The 17,717-nt window shown below is 41.4% G+C and overlaps 1 protein-coding gene across 1 annotated transcript in view; it reads left to right on the top strand.

Annotated features, from left to right (window-relative positions):
• The window catches only part of CRIM1 (cysteine rich transmembrane BMP regulator 1), a 198,460-nt gene that overhangs the window by 38,067 nt on the left and 142,676 nt on the right, over positions 1–17,717 (top strand). The window contains exon 2 of the mRNA XM_023516671.1: positions 3,509–3,682. Coding sequence (XP_023372439.1) covers positions 3,509–3,682 — 174 coding nt within the window. The remainder of the gene's footprint in view (positions 1–3,508; positions 3,683–17,717) is intronic.

Genomic DNA, 17,717 nt, shown 5'->3' with positions numbered 1-17,717 from the left:
GGGGGGGGGGGGCGGATGGCTGGCCTCACTGAGCGTCTCCAGGGGTGGCCTGTCCCACTGCCAGGAGGACCCTGCTGAGAAAGAAGCAGAAAGCAGTCAGGAGCCGGATCTCCAAGAGCCTTTTAGCTCTGATTCCACATGGCAGTGGGGATGGTCTTTCTGCGAGGAGGTGGAGAGAACCATCAGGCAGTGAGAACAAATTGGCTCAAAGATGGGCTTCTTGGAAGGACTGTTGATACTGGCCAGGTGATAAGAGGTTGAAGTCTCAGGGCTAAACTGGGAAAGAGACTAATGATTGATGATGCTTAGTGAGAAATGCACCAGTATGTCCAAGTATTTCTTTGAAATGTGTGCATCCTACAGAGTTTTAATGGTAGCTTTTAAAATAAGATTTATATTGTTTAAACATGTTCTTTGTATTATCTTGAAGCATAATTTTCCGTGATGATTTATATATGTACATAAACTGCATTTTATAAGAAGGCACTTTTTTATTTAAAAAAAAGAACACATACTTCTGCATTGACCAGACCAATGACATCAAATACATGTATATACTTATATACATTTGCTCAGATTTGATTTCTATAATCAAACCTTATTCGGCTTTTGCGCTCAATTCTTGTTGATTTTCTGTTAAATTATTTTAAGGTATAATGTTCTATCATAGAAAACTACAAAAGCCGTTGTCTCAGAAGCACATTGTGCTTGATCTTTGAAGCAGTGGTGGTTAGGGAATAACCATACATGTGGTTATCAGACAGCGTACTAAGTGTTGGAGTTTAGAGAATGCCAAGTTGGGCAAGAAAGACCCGGCTCCCGCCTGTGAGAACTCTTTGTCTATTGGGGAAGCCTGATGTATTAAAACCACTATGGTGGGGGGACGAGGCTCCGGGTGATGTTAGTGGAAATAGAGGCTGGAACAGCTCATTCTCTTAGGGGAGCTGGAGAAGACTTCTCAAAGAGGTAACATTGGAACTAGATCTTGAAGGATGAATTGGAGTTGCAGAGGAGGAAGGAAGGGAGGTGTCCCGGGCAGATGCTACCCCATGAGCAAAGCATGGAAGCCGTAATTAAGGTGTGCCATGAGCACCTCAGTGTGTTTAGAACACTAGGAGGCGAGAGGGGTTGGTGGACGATGAGTCTGCAGAAGCAGATACAATCCGTGTCCTGAAGAACCTTACATTCAACAAGGAGTTTGGACTTTCTCTTGTTGGCAAGAGCAGACACTGAGCAGGGTTTTTGTTTGTTTATTTTTCTGTTTGTTTTTCTTATTTGTTTTGGCGGAAGATCGTTCTGGAGACAGTGTGAGGAATGAAGGAGAGGGCTGAGAGAACAGAGCCAGGGAGCCAGGTGAGAGGACATTGTGGTAGTTCTGGAAAGTGATATCTTTAGAGCGTTCTGGTTGTAATGGAAGAAAGGGGTGTTTATTGTGGAAAAATTCTGTGCTAGAATCAACTTAATTTAGTGACACAATCACTGTACATACTTAACAAAAACAGTCATAAATATGTCCACTCAGAATAGGAAGAAAAGACAATTATAGGTACTTTTTCAGTGGTTAAAATATTATCAAACGTCTTATAAAATTTTTAAATTCCTGAGGTGCAACTATCTTTGAGTTACAAATTTGCACATACATGTATGTCACAAAAATTCCTTAACAGCAAATTTCACTGAGCTGTTCTATTGCTAGCATGTTAGCAGTTAAACACGGAGGTAAGAAATCATTTAGGTGCACGCTTTGTTATACGTGTAACTGAAGATAGGTATTGCCTTTTCCCCTGTGTTGAATTGTTTCCACGGTGTATTCTTTACTGGTTTTCCTCTGAGAGTACTGGAGCAGTTTCACTGTTGCCTCGATAATGTGACTGTACCCTCGTGTATGTGTTTGTTATATACATGGTCTTTCTAAGGACCAAATACAGGCTCAGTAGGAAAACAAACTTTATAGCACAAATTGTATTTTGTTTTAACCTTTCAGTTCGAAAGATAATAATTTTATTAAGAGCCGAGGCTTTGATTCGATCAGTGAGGCTGATCTAAAATGAAGCAGGAGTCTTTCTGTTCTCCTTTTCCAAAGAATCACCCTGCAGCTCTTTATGTTGTAAATGATTTTCTTCTAAAGACACCTTGACAGAGAAATTAATTATTTCCAAGAGGGAAACCAAACTTTTGCTAATTCACGCACTGAGTGAGGACACCAGGAGTAAAAATCAGGGCCATGTGTTTACACTGTCTGCTGTGAAAACTCGTTCTTAAGATGGCCTTTACACCTGCCTTGGTTTGAGCAACACATTTAAGGTGTCTGAAATTCAAGCACTTTCAAAAATTCTCTTCAAATACGGTTATCTCCTGAACATGTTTACGATTTAACAGTCAGTACCTAATTCAGGTGGATAAAGTATCTGTTAAAGATAATGTGAAGAGAGAGGAAAACTCATAATGTAAGAAGGATTCCTAAAAGAGGTTTTTGAATTATGAGGAATATTATTAAGAATTGAGCCTGCCAGTAGTTCTGTCATATTTGTTGAGTTCTTTTGGAGCTGGGTCCTATGAAAGCTGGTCTTAAATTCTACTTTATTTTAGTCTACTCTGGTTTATGACCACGGCCTGACTTGGTCTCAGCCTCTCACTAGGCTGTGGCCCTTAGTTTTATCATTTCTAGCTTTGGCTAAGCCGGGGGAGACTCTGTCATTTGTTCTGAAAAGCACTGGAAAGGATCTCTCCCTCTCTGGTTCTTGACTCTTTTGAGGGTGTCTGATTTTTGATGTTTGTTAGCTGATCTGATGTATTGAGTTGGAAGGCTTTTTAAAACCTGAAGTTTACAGGTGTGGTGGCTCACACCTGTAATCCCAACACTCTGGGAAGCTGAGATGGGTGGATAGCCTGAGCTCACAGATAGACCAGCCTGAGCTAGAGTAAGACCCCGTCTCTGAAAATAGCCAGGCATTGTGGTGGGTGCCTGTAGTCCCAGCTGCTTGGGAGGCTGAGACAAAGGAATCACTCAAGCCCAAGAGTTTGAGGTTGCTGTGAGCTATGATGCCATGACACTCTACCAGGGGTGATAAAATGAGACTCTGTCTCAGAAAAAACCCGGAAGTTGGTCTCTACTGATAAATTAGCTTTCTGGGGAATAATTTTATAGATTGACAAGTGTGACTGCTGTAATTTTAGTGAACATGGAAAAATCTAGGGATCTTTGTTTAATATTAAAAATTTTAAATATATTATCTCAGATGTAATAACACATAAACAGTGGCTTTGATCACATCACAAACATTCATATATATGTAGCTATTTAATGTCTACACGTTATGGCTGTCTTTTGGTCTTCTCAGTTATGAGGAGGAGATTGGGTTTCGTTCATTTGTAAAATTTCAGCCAAACTTCCGTTCGCAAATTGAAGTATCGATATTGCATGTTAACTTTGACGCCCCATGCATTTTTGCTCTGAAATAGGCCTTTGAAGGAAGTTGCAAGGAAACATCTGATTGTTGTTTTACAGATGAGAACTGGGATGATGACCAACTACTTGGCTTTGAACCATGCAATGAAAACCTTATTTCTGGCTGCAATATAATCAATGGAAAATGTGAATGTGACACCATTCGAACCTGCAACAATCCCTTTGAATTTCCAAGGAAGGATATGTGCCTTTCAGCTTTAAAGAGGATTGAAGGTAAGCATCGATTTTTGTTAACTATCCAGTCATGAACCTTAGCATGGTGTAACTCCGGACAACAATAGTATTTGAACTTGAAAAGGCAAAGACAAGCTTGTAGATATTGACAGCTCTTATAATCCCAATGAAAAATGCATAAAGTCGACCAGGTGCTGATGTGTAGCTGTGCATGTCTCCCAGAAGCCGTGGAATGGCAGTGCTGTGGTCGTGTGAGTAGGGTACTTTGTGCCAACCTGCCTGGGTCATCCTTGCGTAATGAATGATTTCATGAGTGGTGAGCGTGAAATCAGTATCTGCTGTCACCAAGTCCATTCTGCTTGATTTACCTAAGGTTGGTGCTCCATGAGGAGAGTCTGCTAATTAGAAATTCAGCCCATCTGGCTGGAAAGGGTATTTCTTTAGAAGAGGAAGGAGAATTGTGCAGTGATGATTGAAGGTTCAGGCTGATTTTGCCCGCGGGGCAGAGGGTGGGGCAAGAAGCACATAGCGTATGGATGGATCATTAGGCATTTCACCTCTGAAGAGATGTCAAGAATTAAAGTAACAAGAAAATTACATTAACATGGCCTATAATTTTTGTACATTCATGTATACAACCTAGAAAAAAGATTAAGAACTTGACAATATGATTTATAGTCATAGTTATCATGAGTGGAGTACCCTGTGCTATAGCTCACAATAAATTGACACGAGGTGAGGCCTAACTTGGGTCTTATCCCTGCCCCTTCCCAGCATTAAACTTCTTAGCCCCACTTTCCTCTCGGGGGGAAACAAGAGTGGGGAGTGAGATAGTTTTTAAAAATACCTTTTATCTCTATGAGGATGTCATTATAAGATGGAAAGATTGATAATACAGTTTAGAGTACCGAGGATTGGGGCAGCACCTGTGGCTCAAAGGAGTAGGGTGCCAGCCCCATATGCTGGAGGTGGCGGGTTCAAACCTAGCCCCAGCCAAAGAGTACCAAGGATTCAAGAGGTCCAGAAATAAAGCCTTATAAGGGCAGTAGAGCAAGAGTGAAGTTTCTGAAATGTATTATATTTCCAAGTTACAGTAAATGGTAATGAAGAAGAAACTTACAGTAACCTATCAAATAACATTTTTCTCTGTATTTACCAATGCTGCTGACTCAAAAGAGAATGGAGTGGAAAACAATGGAAATAAAAACCTAGAACTGCAGAGGATCTTAGGTAGCACTGAATCCAGTCCTTGAATTCTGAACACTGGAAACTGTCCTTCCACACAGTTGATGAGTGACAGGCCTAGGACTAACCGGGCCAATCATTTGTCCAGCCACAGCATGACTTTAGACAATACGGTCCGTCACCCAACTAATTTCCATTGTCTGCTTGCCCTTTGCTCCTCAGCTTCATTGTCCATCACCAAAAAGTATTTTGCAAACTTCAGAATATAAATAAAGATTTAGAGACACAGAAGATGTGGTTGCATGTCTATTTAATACATTGACTGCCACATTGAAAAAAATTTTTCCTTAGGGCCATGGTATTTTATTCCGTCAAGATAGGTCAAGAGGTATGTGAGTTTTATGTGCTTCACAAGGCCCCAGGCACCAAGCTAACATTAATTAAATTCAACTCTTATAGCATTTAACGTGTTAAACAGTTAATTTGCTAATTTAGTTACTCATACGTATTTTAAATCACATTTTATAAAATATTACAGCAATTTAGAATTATTACCCTTTGCCATTCTTAATATTCAGCGTTTTATTCATACATTTCAAATGCCTCATCCTTGGTGTTCCTGTCTCCGCTAGGCCCCTTCCAGGTCATGTAACGCCCTTCCCGGGCACACCCGTTTTTGTTCTCTGCCATCTGAGTTGTGTGGGGTACAGCAGATTTTGAATGATGCTATCCATAGGAAGTGTTGTCCCCAAACCCAATGTCTATTTACATAAAATTAGGACTGTTGGGTTTTTAATTAGGTAGGTTTGTATTTATGATCTTTGCAATGTGCAGATAAACTTTATTGATTTTTTTTTTTTTTATAAAGTGGTTCTAAAAAGGCTGTTTGTGAGATCCAGCACTTCGAATTTTGAGGTCATTCTCACAGGAATAATTACACCATCTGATTATACTTCTTTACCTTTTATTTTTAAACTTGTTCTATCAGATGGCCTATGTGTAATACAAATGTGGACTCAGTGGAGTTCATTTAAAGTTAACACAGTTTCTACAAATAGTGCTTTTATTATGCAAAATAAAGCACCCCGCAGTATGTAAGATACTACAATAAGTTGGGATTGGGGGTTTCCATTTTTCTGAGAAACAATTTTGAAGGCAAAGCCCACTTATGATTGGATATATATGAAAGAATTAGTGATGGAACTGTACTTATAAATAAATCTTTAATAGTGATGAAGACTTGGAATGTGAGAGGAGTTTGGAGCCAAGAAAGCCTGACGTGGCATTGTATGATCGGGTGGCATAGAGGGCAGGGTCTGAACGATGTAGAGTTGGGATAGTGATGGATTTCAGGAGGGAGAACAATGTGGAGAAAAGACTAATACGTGGAAGTGAGAGTTTGCGTGATTTATATCTGAGACACTTCAGGGACAGGTCTAAAAAAGCAGGGTTTTATGTTGATGGGTAACAAGAAATCATGATGAGCTGGGGAGGTGAGAAAGTTACCAAATAGTGAAATATCTTGAACATTGTGTGGGGAGCTTAAGCCTGGCAACATGGGCTGTCAGACGTCATTGTGGGATTGTGGGCGGAGAGAAGCAGAGAGAAGATGATAAAGTCAGCATTAAGCAGACGGGGCGAGTGGTGGGACGGAAAATGGATTAGCACAGGGGAATTCTGCAGTCAGGAGACTCATCGGGAAGCTGTAATTTAAATGTGCCGTGAAAACTGGAGTAGAGTGGTGGCAGGGAAACAGCAAGGAGTAGATGGATACAGATCGCTGGATGGCAGAAGGTGCAGTATCTGCTAATGGATGAGGGAGGGTGGAAAAGTCACCCAGGTGATTTCTAGGGTTTCTAACCTGAAACAGAATGATAGTGCAAGTCACGGTGGTGGGAAAAGTCTTTGGAGATTTCTTGTGATAAACTGGTACTGAACGTTGAGAGGGATATACGGTCAAGAGTGACTTAAAAAAACATGGGAGGTATTATAGCATGCTTGAATGATGGCAAGAACGATGTAACAAAGAGGAAGAAGACAATGGTACATAGAGGAAAGGCACTTGTGGGCAGCGCCTGTGGCTCAAAGGAGTAGGGCACCGGCCCCATATACCAGAGGTGGTGGGTTCAAACCCAGCCCCACCAGAAACTGCCCCCCAAAAAGAGAGAGAGAGAGGCAATTGGAGGAGCAAAGTCTTTGAGAAGCCACATGGTTTCTGTTTCTCAGAGGAGTCTGAAACAAGGTCATCCTCCCATTGAGGAAGAAGAAGGGGGAAGAAAATGTAACTATACACCTCAAGGGTAAGGAGGAGTGAATTAACTGGGGAAGTGGTCTCGTCTTGGTGCTGACAGCTGATTTGAGGCTCATGGTTACCTTCGAAGAGAGGCCGGCCAGCATAGCTCCGTGTTTTCCTCTATTTCTGATGCAGGTGCGGTGTGGGTTGAGAAGTAGCCAGAGCTGGGAGTTTTCCTGACGAATCTGGTAGGAGGGAAGAGAGGGGCTCGGGGATTGATGGTTATACAAGAGGATGTTTATGGTGGTCAATCGTGTGATCTGTGCTGGGAGGCAGACAAACCGTGAGTGATGTGGTCAGTGGAGGGGGGTCCTGGTGGGATTGAAAAATTATTGGGGCTGAGCGGGATAGTTAAGGAAGCAAGGAGGATTTTTTAGGAAGAATACTTGATGACAAGATTTGTATTGGTTGTGATGAGGGCTGAGAATGACCTTGGATGGTGTGGTTGACGGAGGAGGAGTGAAGAGCAAGGTTGCTAGAGTGTGAGGTCAGACCACTAAGCCAGGATGGAGTGCCTCTGCAGAGACTAGATGCCGAGAAGGAACAGTAGTCCGGGGGTCGGGTGGGGGGAGAGACATTGAGACAGAAGTTGTGCAGATAAATGCAACACCTACATGTAGCTGCTGCTGCGTGGTGTAGTGTGATTGTGTATGTTTCCAGTGAACAAGTTTCGTTTTTTAAAGGGGAAAGGGAAGAATGATCTGAAAGTGGCAGTGAGAACAAAAAGAACCCCTCCCCCACTCCCAGGATCTCTGGAATACGGGTGATAAAGCCATGAGCATGTGAGAGGACTTCGGGGGAAACGAGGAGCCAGGGCCTGCCCAGGTTTCACTTAGTGCAAGAAAATGAAAAGAAGATCCAGACTGGAGAATGAGGACAGAGGGGATTTTTATTAATGACAGACTAGAAACAGAAAAGGATTTGGGAAGGAGGATTGTGTGGGGCATGGGTGATACTGCAAAGCCAAATATGGAGAAGAGTCCGGTGATGATGAATGAACTGGTAAATTTAGACTTGCTGCTGGTGGTCTCTTATGGGACGGTGAATAGTTAGTTCTAATTAAAACCTTCTTTTGGACACTGTTCCTTTGGGCGGTTTGCACTATTAGTGAGCTGTGCTGGGTACAGGGCAAGAAGCATAGTATTCTTGGCAGAACATAATGAGAAAACACATGTCTCCATTTCTGTGTTTGGGGGATAATGCTGAAGATGAATTCCAAACATAGCTGTAACATTTTAAAAAATGTGTGGAAGTCATTGGAGGGTATTTCAATATTTATAGATTTATGAAGAATACTGGCAATTTCTGGGCATTGGAAAAGTTCCTGTGTATTTCTTACATTTGTTTAAAAGGAAAGAAGTTCGTCTGGAGTTTACTTATTCTTTTCTTTCTTAAAATATACAGACATAGCACTGTAAAATCAGTTTGTCAAAAGTTTAGAGGAAGTAGGATAACTGGACAACAGTGAGCTGTAGCTTTGTGCAGAAATCGTTTGTCAGAGTAGTCTGTATTTTGCAAAGAAGAAATCTGATAAACCGACTGACCTGCAAGGCCTCTCACTTTGATCATGGTCTTAAGCAAGGCAGATACCCACAAAAGGGAAATTGCTGCCCAGTGGGTCAAAGGAGGGGACCAAACCAGCAGAAACAGCACCAGCCTCAGCAGCTGCCCAAGGGGATTCCAGAGGGGCTGCTCTGGCTTCCTGATCACAGTGGAAGTCGACAGTTAAAGATTTCCATGGGTTTCCGTGATGCAATGAATAACAGTGGACTTTTAAGTTTGTATATAATTCCAAGTTTGGGTACACAGCTTTTAAAAAGTCATTGTAATTCAGAGTGGTTATCATAAATTCAAGAAGTACTCGGAAATATAAAACCATGCCACATTCTGTGAAGAATATAAAACACTGGAAAACAGTCATCTATTCATTTTATCTAGCAAGTATTTATTAAGTGCCAAATGTGTACAAGGCACTGTTGTGGTTGCTGAGGATACAGCTGTCTTAGAGTTTATATTCAGGGTGGACGGGTGACAAATACATAACTGAACAAGAAAGTATATAATGATAAAAGCCACGAAAAATAATAATCAGGGTGTTACGATAGAGGATCACTGGGGAAATGGCTTTCAGGAGGGACGTCAGGGACCTGTTTCGGGAAGGAAGGGTATTGGGTCTGAAATCTGATTGCACAAAGGAGTCGGCCTCATGATGATCAGAGGAGAGAGAATTCCTTACAGAGGGGATGGCAAAAGCTCTGAGGAAAGCACAAGCTTGGCTTGTGAGAAAAATAAGGAGAAAAAGCAAGGACAGTGTGGCCCGAGTGTGGGAGGAGTCAGGGCCAGACCACTTGGGGCTGTGGAGATTCCTCTGAGCTGTGTGGATGTTGTGGTGAGTACAGAGGAAAGCTGTGAAGGGACTGTGAGCAAAGATGCAACGTAACTTGATTTGTCTTTTGAAAGATTGGTACGGCGGAGAGGAGAGCAGTTGTAGGCAGGGAGATGGAAGAACGCTGAAGGGGAAGAGAATGGGTGGATTTGAGATAGCATTTGGAAATAACAGGGCGTGTCAGTTTGGGTGGGGAGGAAAAGAGAAATTGAGGAATACTCTTAGATTTTAGAATTAAGCAAATTAGAGCACCCTTTACTAGGTAGAGGAGCAGATTTAGGGAGGACTTAAAAGTTTCCTTTTGTGGTTCACATTGAGCTATTTGTCACTTAATACTGGTGATGTAATTGGCTAACTCTTTAAGTAGCATGCACCCAGGCAGAGCTCCCCGGTAAGAATACTGAGAACCACAGAGATGTGTCCCTGAGGAAAGTCAGATCTTTCCACGAAGAGGTATAACCTAGTTGGAATGTGATACAGAAAAATAAACATAACCCAATTCACACTGATTTTTCACCAGACAGAGAAACTCCTTTTTAGCCATTGTCACATCATGTGCCACGTGGGTTACAAGAGCGGTGTAGGTGATGGGCAACTTGTTCTGGTTTGGAGCTTGGGCGGTAACTCTACAAAAGGAGGAAGATATTTGGGGCTTTAGACATTCCTTTTTTGTTTTGGCGAAAAGCACTTAAGAGTATTAAACGGTTTATAACTTTTGGCTGTCTGGAATTATTTTTCTCTAAGATCGTTTAGAGAAGAGATAGGCAATCAAAAGTTGGCATGAGATAGTATATATCATTGTCTTATATTGAGTAGACAAGTAAGAGCCGCTTTGCATTCATAAGATGGATAAATCAAGGAAGGCTTTGTGGAGCAACTGGGAATCGAGCCCAAGTTTGAGAAATATGTTGGGTGGTTCAGCAGAGGGGAAGGAAAGTTTCAGAGCAGGCTTGGACAGAAAAGAGAGGATGGACAGAGGACACAGAGGAAATTAAGGTGGTCAGGTTGGGGGGCTTTGGTGGCTGATTGACTTTAGGAGATGAGGAAGAGAAGACTCTCAGATTTGCTGGGGAGGGGTCCAGATAGATATCTGGGGACTGGTGGTCAATATATAATGGTGTCATTTACAGATTGTGGACTGCAAGGAGGGTAGCTTTGTGGGAGGTTAGATGAGGTGGATAGCGAGTTTGTTTTGTTATGAGTGAAGTATCTATGGAGAATCAAGGGGAAGATGAGAGTTATGAGTCTGGAACTCAGATCTGAAGTGGAGATAAGGGGCTGTGAGTCATCCGCCCGGAAGAGTGTGATGTCTTTAATGACTTGTGAGTGTAGAAGTGATGTGGGGAGCATGAGCATTTTTAGGAAGATTAATGTGACAGTAATGGAGGGAAAAAAGTGACTGGCAATGTTAACACACCAAAAATGAGATAAAAGGACCTGTGTGTGAGGTGGCTGGTGCTGGAAGTGCTGAAGTCTTCATGAGCGCAGAGGAGAAAAGGACTGATGCTGGTGGCCAGTGAGAGTAAGCTTGAAACACAATTGCTGGCACCCGTGACACCGGGATGCATAAAACAGAATATGTGGAAAAATAAATATCCAGTGCACTCCATGCTAATATGAAATCAACATCTTACCTAATGGGCACATTGTGAGGCTGTGTAACAGGCTCCCCGGGTGAGGGGCTCTGCTACAAATGGCCCTTTACCCTGGAAGTGAGAACAATGTAACCTAAAATGTGTACCCTCATATTAATTTCAAAAAATGAAAAAAATACTCAACCCCCCCCCCAAATATATGATTTCATTTAGTTGTTAACTGATTGAATTCATTCATACTCCCTTACTCAAAAAGCCTTTAAACCTATTTGAGTCCAGTAGACCTGGTCAGCCCCACACTTGCGATTAGAATGAGTTCAGAGTAGGAGCACCAAGATGATGATGTAATGAGGAAAGAGAGGTCACGAAAAAGGATATCAGGCCACACTTCGTGGCTCACACCTTCCTAGCACTCTGGGAGGCTGAGGAGGGTGGGTCACTTGAGCTCAGGGTTTCGAGACCAGCCTGAGCTAGAGCGAGACCCCATCTCTAAAAATACCTGGGCATTGTGGCAGGTGCCTGTAGTCCCAGCTACTTGGGAGGCTGAGGCAAGAGGATTACTTGAGCCCAAGAGTTTGAGGCTGCTGTGAGCTGTGATTTCATGGTACTCAACTGAGGGTGACAAAGTGAGACTCTGTCTCAAAAAAAAAAAAAAGAAAAGAAAAAAGAAGTAGGGTTATAGTCACAGACTTTCAGTCGAGCAGAACCTCCTCAGTGTTCTTCACAGCTGGTTCCAGGACTGCTGCTCAGCTGAGAGCTGCTTTGCTGCTGCCTTCACGAATTCATCCTGAGTACGGAGCATGTGCCACGCACTGCTGCGCCTCATTCTCCAGTTTGACTTCGGTTTACATTTAACTGAAGGACCATTTTGCAGATGGTCTAAATTGTATCTCTTTGATTCATAGAACCTTTTCCCCAAGAGTGCTTTTTAAAAATTTTTTTAAATGTACCTACGAGGGGAAATGGTCACAGAAACCACCCAAGCAAATGCAACCCAAAGGGAGCTGGGCATAAATTAACATTTGTTCCACCTTTGAGATAGTGCAACAGAATTTTCTCCCAATATTTTTACCACTGGAAGTGCTATGTGGAGACACTTTTAACTGTAGCAAGAAGTCTGCTACCATCCTTTAAATATGGGGAAGACAGAGTTCCCAGCTCTGCCCCCTCTGACAGTCCCATGTGGGACTAGAGGTCCTTAGGGAGACCTAGGTGTCATGCCTGGAGGGTTTCTTGGTACCCCTTTGAGTGGGACCGATGCTCACCCATAGATTTTGATCAACTAGGAGAGGACTGAGGCAAGAGAATCTGCATTTCCAACAGGCCCCGGGAGAAGCTGCTACTGCCAGTTTTTCACCACACTTTGAGTAGCAAAGTCATAGTTGATGCAAATTCACTTCCCTGCACAGAGAAATAGATTTGTTGTGCTGGTATGAGAGAACATCATAATTTTAAGCAATCACGGGGCCTAATTTTGATTTTTACTGCATCTTCCATTGTTTTTTAAGAACAAAGCATATGTTATACATTATTTTAACTTAACATGTTAATACACAGTAATAGTTTCATCATGTGATTTAAAAAAATTTTCCAAGTAACTGTTAAAAGAAATTGAAAATGCTGTAGAGACATTTCACATTGCATATATATGACCCCCATGGTCAGGGACAGAACAAATCCTGAGAGTTGGATGTTGAGGAAATTATTCATTTTTAATAGAGTTGATACTTCATATAAGTCTACTCATTTGATCTGTGCTACAAGTCTACCTAAAATCTTATGTCTGTGGATTTTTTTTTCAATTATATTGATCTCCTGCATAATATTTAAATGTCATTATCACTCAACTTTTCTAATGTAGTATTGACTATAATAAAAATAACCCAGTATAACTATTGATTCACAGGACCAGATACACTAAGAGTTAAGTTATGTGGTCTCCAAAAATAGAATTGCTGTATACTGTAAGGCTGTGACATAGCGGAATTAAACTCACCAGGCTGTACTTATAATTATCACCACTGTTAATTATTCTTTAGAAGGGAGCATGGAAATGGGCAGGTTCAGTACACTTTATTTGGTTTGTAAAGTTTAGGGGAAAATATACCTGTGAACATAGGTGTTTCTAAATTGTGGTTAATATGTGTTCTTAACTACCCCAACCCCCCTTAAAACATAAACTCTGTTTCTTATTTATTCTGAAGCAAATCAGTCTGTGTTTTAGGAACCATGCCTTCTCTGCTTTAGGACTTCTGTGTGTAAAAATTCTTAATTTTTAAGTTAGATACCTCATTAAAATTACTCATCGTAGATTCTGTTTTTCTTAAGCTAGTTATATCTGAAAGCATGTAAATTGTTTAAAAATTTTTTTTAGGGGAATCCAGTTAACATTGCTTATCAAGTTTGGAACTACTAACTCTTCCCTTGAGCAAATGAAAAAGCCATTTAACCTCCCCTTCCACTTGGGTCAGGAACCTCCTTATCGTCAAGGTCCCAGCTGATTTTTCCTTTAGCTGCCCAGGTGCCATTAGGGGTAGCTGTATAATTAAGGCAGTGAGGCCATTATGCAACTTTAAATCTGTGTTGCTGACCCACTCTGTAAAGATAATTACATATTGATACCATAGTCTGTCTTTCCTTTTTTGGAGCGTACATACATACATATACATACATATGTGTGTATCATACATACATACACACACACACACACACACGTGTGTGTATCTATAACGTGACTTTAAATATACATGTTTCATTTTAAATTCCAGCAGTGTCCCGGAGAAAAAGTGTAGACAAAGTTCCTTATTTTTGAAAGTAGTATACTTTTTATTTAGGTTGACAAGGAAATCAGTGTTTTAAACTTTTATGTCATAGGTACACATTTTTTGGAGACTTGTCCTTAAAAACATGTTTTAAATCATTGTTGTTTTGAAGGCTTGATAACTGGTACAAGGAAAATAAAAAGGGCTACCAAAAGGCGGAAACCAGTTTCAAATATCTGGGAAATAAAAACAGGAAACTCAAGGAACTTGGCCTCAGACCAGTTGGAGAGGAGCAGTTGGTTGAATAATTATACCTGCAGTTTAATGCTGGAAGTCATACAATGACCTTCTGGTTGTTGTGATTTCTTGTGCCCAGGCGAAAAAGAGTCATAATTAAATATTTTATATCCAGTTACTAAGAGGAATGTGGATGGAAGCATAAGGAGCCTTCTATTCAGCCGTAGAGGGTTACGAAAAGGATTGGCATAAAACCCAGGTTTTGAAGTTGACATTTAGAGTCATGCTTTCTGTAGTCCTTTGTAAATAGCATGTAACATTCTGTGTCATGGATGCATGGGGTTTTCTCCCCTTTGCTTTAGCTCTTGAGTCTAAGCTTTCAAACCATCTCTCTTGTCCCAAGACGTACCTAAACACCTGTCTTTCCCCTTCCCATTCCTCTTCCCAAGTTAGTTAAAGGAGCACCAGAAGTTGTAGATGAGCAGTTTTTGCCACATATCTGTGCTTTATTTCAAGATTCGATACCATGGACTTAATATGTGTATTTAAAAAGATGTTTGTTGGCCTGGCTCAGTGTCTCTTATGCCTGTAATCCTAGCACTGTGGGAGGCCAAGGTGAGATCTCTTGAGCTCAGGAATTCGAGACCAGCCTGAGTAAGAGTTAGACCCTGTCTCTACTAAAAATAGAAAAAATATCCCAGCATCATGATGGGTGCCTGTAGTCTCAACTACTCAAAAGGCTGAGACAGGAGGCTCACTTGAACCCAGGAATTTGAGGTTGCTATGAGCTAGGCTGACGCCGTGGAACTCTAGCCTGAGTAACAGAGTGAGACTCTGTCTCAAGGGGGAAAAATACATTTGTTGTCATTGTTAAAAGGACAAAAAACAACCTGGGACTTTAAGCCAGAAAAATAGTGTTCTTTGGGGGCCATGCTTAAGACTTTGTATTTCCACTTAACCCAGGATGCTTAAAAAATGTTGATGTAATGACTGATTGTAGCAGGTTGATCTCTTCCCTGCCGGGTGGCCCGGACTGCCCCCACGTGTTTGTGGTTTCTGACTTGTCTGTAGGTGACCTCTCTCAGTTGTTCCCAGGGCTCGGCATGTGCTCTGTCACACAGAGCTGCTGAAGTTGCTGCTTTCCCCAGCTGTGTTCAGCTAAGCCCTGGGCCCCACAAAGGTTTTTCCTGACATGAGCAAAGGGTCTGGAATCCTAGCCCAGGAGGAGGCCTTGTGAGCTGCTGGCAGAGGGAACTATGAATGGAGACCACTCTTTCACTCTCCTGATCCTTTGAGAGGAGTTGGGAGCTGTCCCTTCTGTGTCCACAGGGGCTCTCATCTCCCACAGGGCAGAGCTGCTGCCCTAGGCCAGCTCCTCTGCATCAGCCAGAGGGTGTGCACCACCAGGGGTTGTCATTCCTCAGCTGTTCTTAGGCTGGTATCTCAGGCCATTAAAACCTCATTAGTTAGTGTGATTCGTATTCCAAAACCATAATCTGGGATTATGGACAGCTCAACCAAGCTAGACAGTTTATACTCTGCTTATGAATAAAAAATGTTAGTGAAAGAGAAGGTCAAGAAGAGTTTGAGAACATAATTACTTTAGCATAAATTTCCATGTCGTTAAAAAGCGATTATTTCAGATGTTACAATTTGATCAGGATAGGTAAGGATTCTCTTGTAGATTCTGTGTCGTTTTCTACTTCCTGGTCTTACTAGTGTTATGTATTTACTAGTATTTTGGTTGAGAGGTTTCCTGAGAGACAAGCTCTTTTGGGAAAAGATGGTTTTAACTTAAAAAAAGAAAAAGAAAATATATCATTATTGATGAGAGAGGCAGGGCTGAGTTCATACAATCACACATAAGAACAGACCTCTGCAATTGCTTCCACTTCTGTTGAGTGAAGATTAATAAAGCTAGCATCAGGTGAAGACCAGCAAGTTTGTCTTTTACCTTCGTGCCCTCTCCATTTTTTTCCCACTACCTCAAAAGCTCAGCACCATCTTACTGTATATAATCTAGGAAAAATTTTGAATCCTTCACCGTCATTGATTGCACCTCGAGTGTTAACTTCAGCCGGCATTCCCACACTTTAATCCTTTCTAATTGTGAAATTACTGTTAACGGAATTAGCGCAGAAGCAGGAGAGCTCTTCCTGATAGAGTGTGGGTCCCTGTAGTCGGTGTGGCCCTGGCTGACTGCACCCTGCTCGCCTGGGGAGGGTGAACCTGGCGCTGGCCCACCGCGCAGGGTCATTTGAGACGAATCTGGGAAGGACTTCACCCTGGGAAGTCCAGTGGGAGAGACCAGACAGACACATAAGCCATTGTAATGAGGGTGGAGCAGCCAGGCCCAGTCTGAATCCTGCTGTGCATGGTAGACATTCTAGAAGATAATGGATAAAAAATAAATCAAAGCTAATTTTAATCGATTTAAAAGCTATTTTGTGATTTGCGGACATAATATGTTCACTTCTAGAACTGGTTCCTCTGTCTTCTTGAGATGTACAACTTTCCCAAGAAAGATATTTAGGAGCCCTGAAATATTTGGGTTTTTTAAAGAAATACTCTACTACTAAAATTTGCCTGATTCTCTAGTTCATACGGACTTTCACTACGCATGTAGTTCCCCAGGCATTTGAGTAATTTACTTGGAAGCCTGTGAGCGCTCTTCAAGATAAGAATAGTGAGTTCACTGTGGGTGTTGATCCATCCCGAGCTCGGGATATACTCTTTTACAGGGCGTCTTCCTGCTTTTGATTTGTGGTCTCTATTGCTAAGTGTTTTCTTGCATCAGGAGGAAGCAATGCCTGTAAAGCTGGAAGAGGGAAGGAATTAACATGAGATGAATTAATGTCTGTGTGAGTTTTTAAGGGACTGGAATGTTCCTCTAGATTGAGGATATGTTTTTTTTTTTGTTTTTTTTTTTTCCTGGCTGACAGCTTCCTAGTTTTTCTACACTTCATTATTCTTTTCTCTGTCACTGGGATTTTTTTTTTAATTTCCCGAAAACCAAGTAAAGTGCTTTCTCCTTATCGGTAGCATTTCTTTTCCTGTTCCAATAACAAAAGAACAATACAGGAATTTAATAATGTTAAGAAATTGATACTTCTTTTTCTCATTATCTCTATATATTTGTCTGTAGATAAAAATCCCAGTTTTGTAGACACAGAGGAAAGCTGTTTGTCAGTGCAATGACAATGTTGTATCTTGTTAGGTTTGTTCCTTTTCACCCTGTTTAAAAAATGAAATGTTTTTTTTTTTTTCCTCTTCAAAATGTGTTCCCACGTTCTGCTATTAAGAATTCTTGCTTAATTACAAAAATAGGTAAGGATACTGGTTGTCCCCTAACATAAGAACATTGTAAAGGTGCCCGGAACAGATTCTGATCTTGTTTATGAATTTATATTATATTAAAGATTGTTATTTACTCTTCCTCCTGCTTTGGAGGAAAAAATGTCCCATGTGCCTCATGGAGCTTTTGTAAAGATCAGAGGTGTGTTTTGGCAACAGAGTACATGAAAGAACACTTGTTTCAGTATTTTGATGCAGTTTGAGTTCATGGCCGCGGAGCAGTTAAAGTGACTTCAGCAAGTGTCCTTGAAACCTCACTGAC

Source organism: Otolemur garnettii, unplaced genomic scaffold (genome assembly GCF_000181295.1).
Source record: "Otolemur garnettii isolate 467f Iridium unplaced genomic scaffold, OtoGar3 scaffold00095, whole genome shotgun sequence".
Classification (NCBI taxonomy): Eukaryota; Metazoa; Chordata; class Mammalia; order Primates; family Galagidae; genus Otolemur; species Otolemur garnettii.
This window is presented reverse-complemented; position numbering and strand designations above follow the sequence as displayed.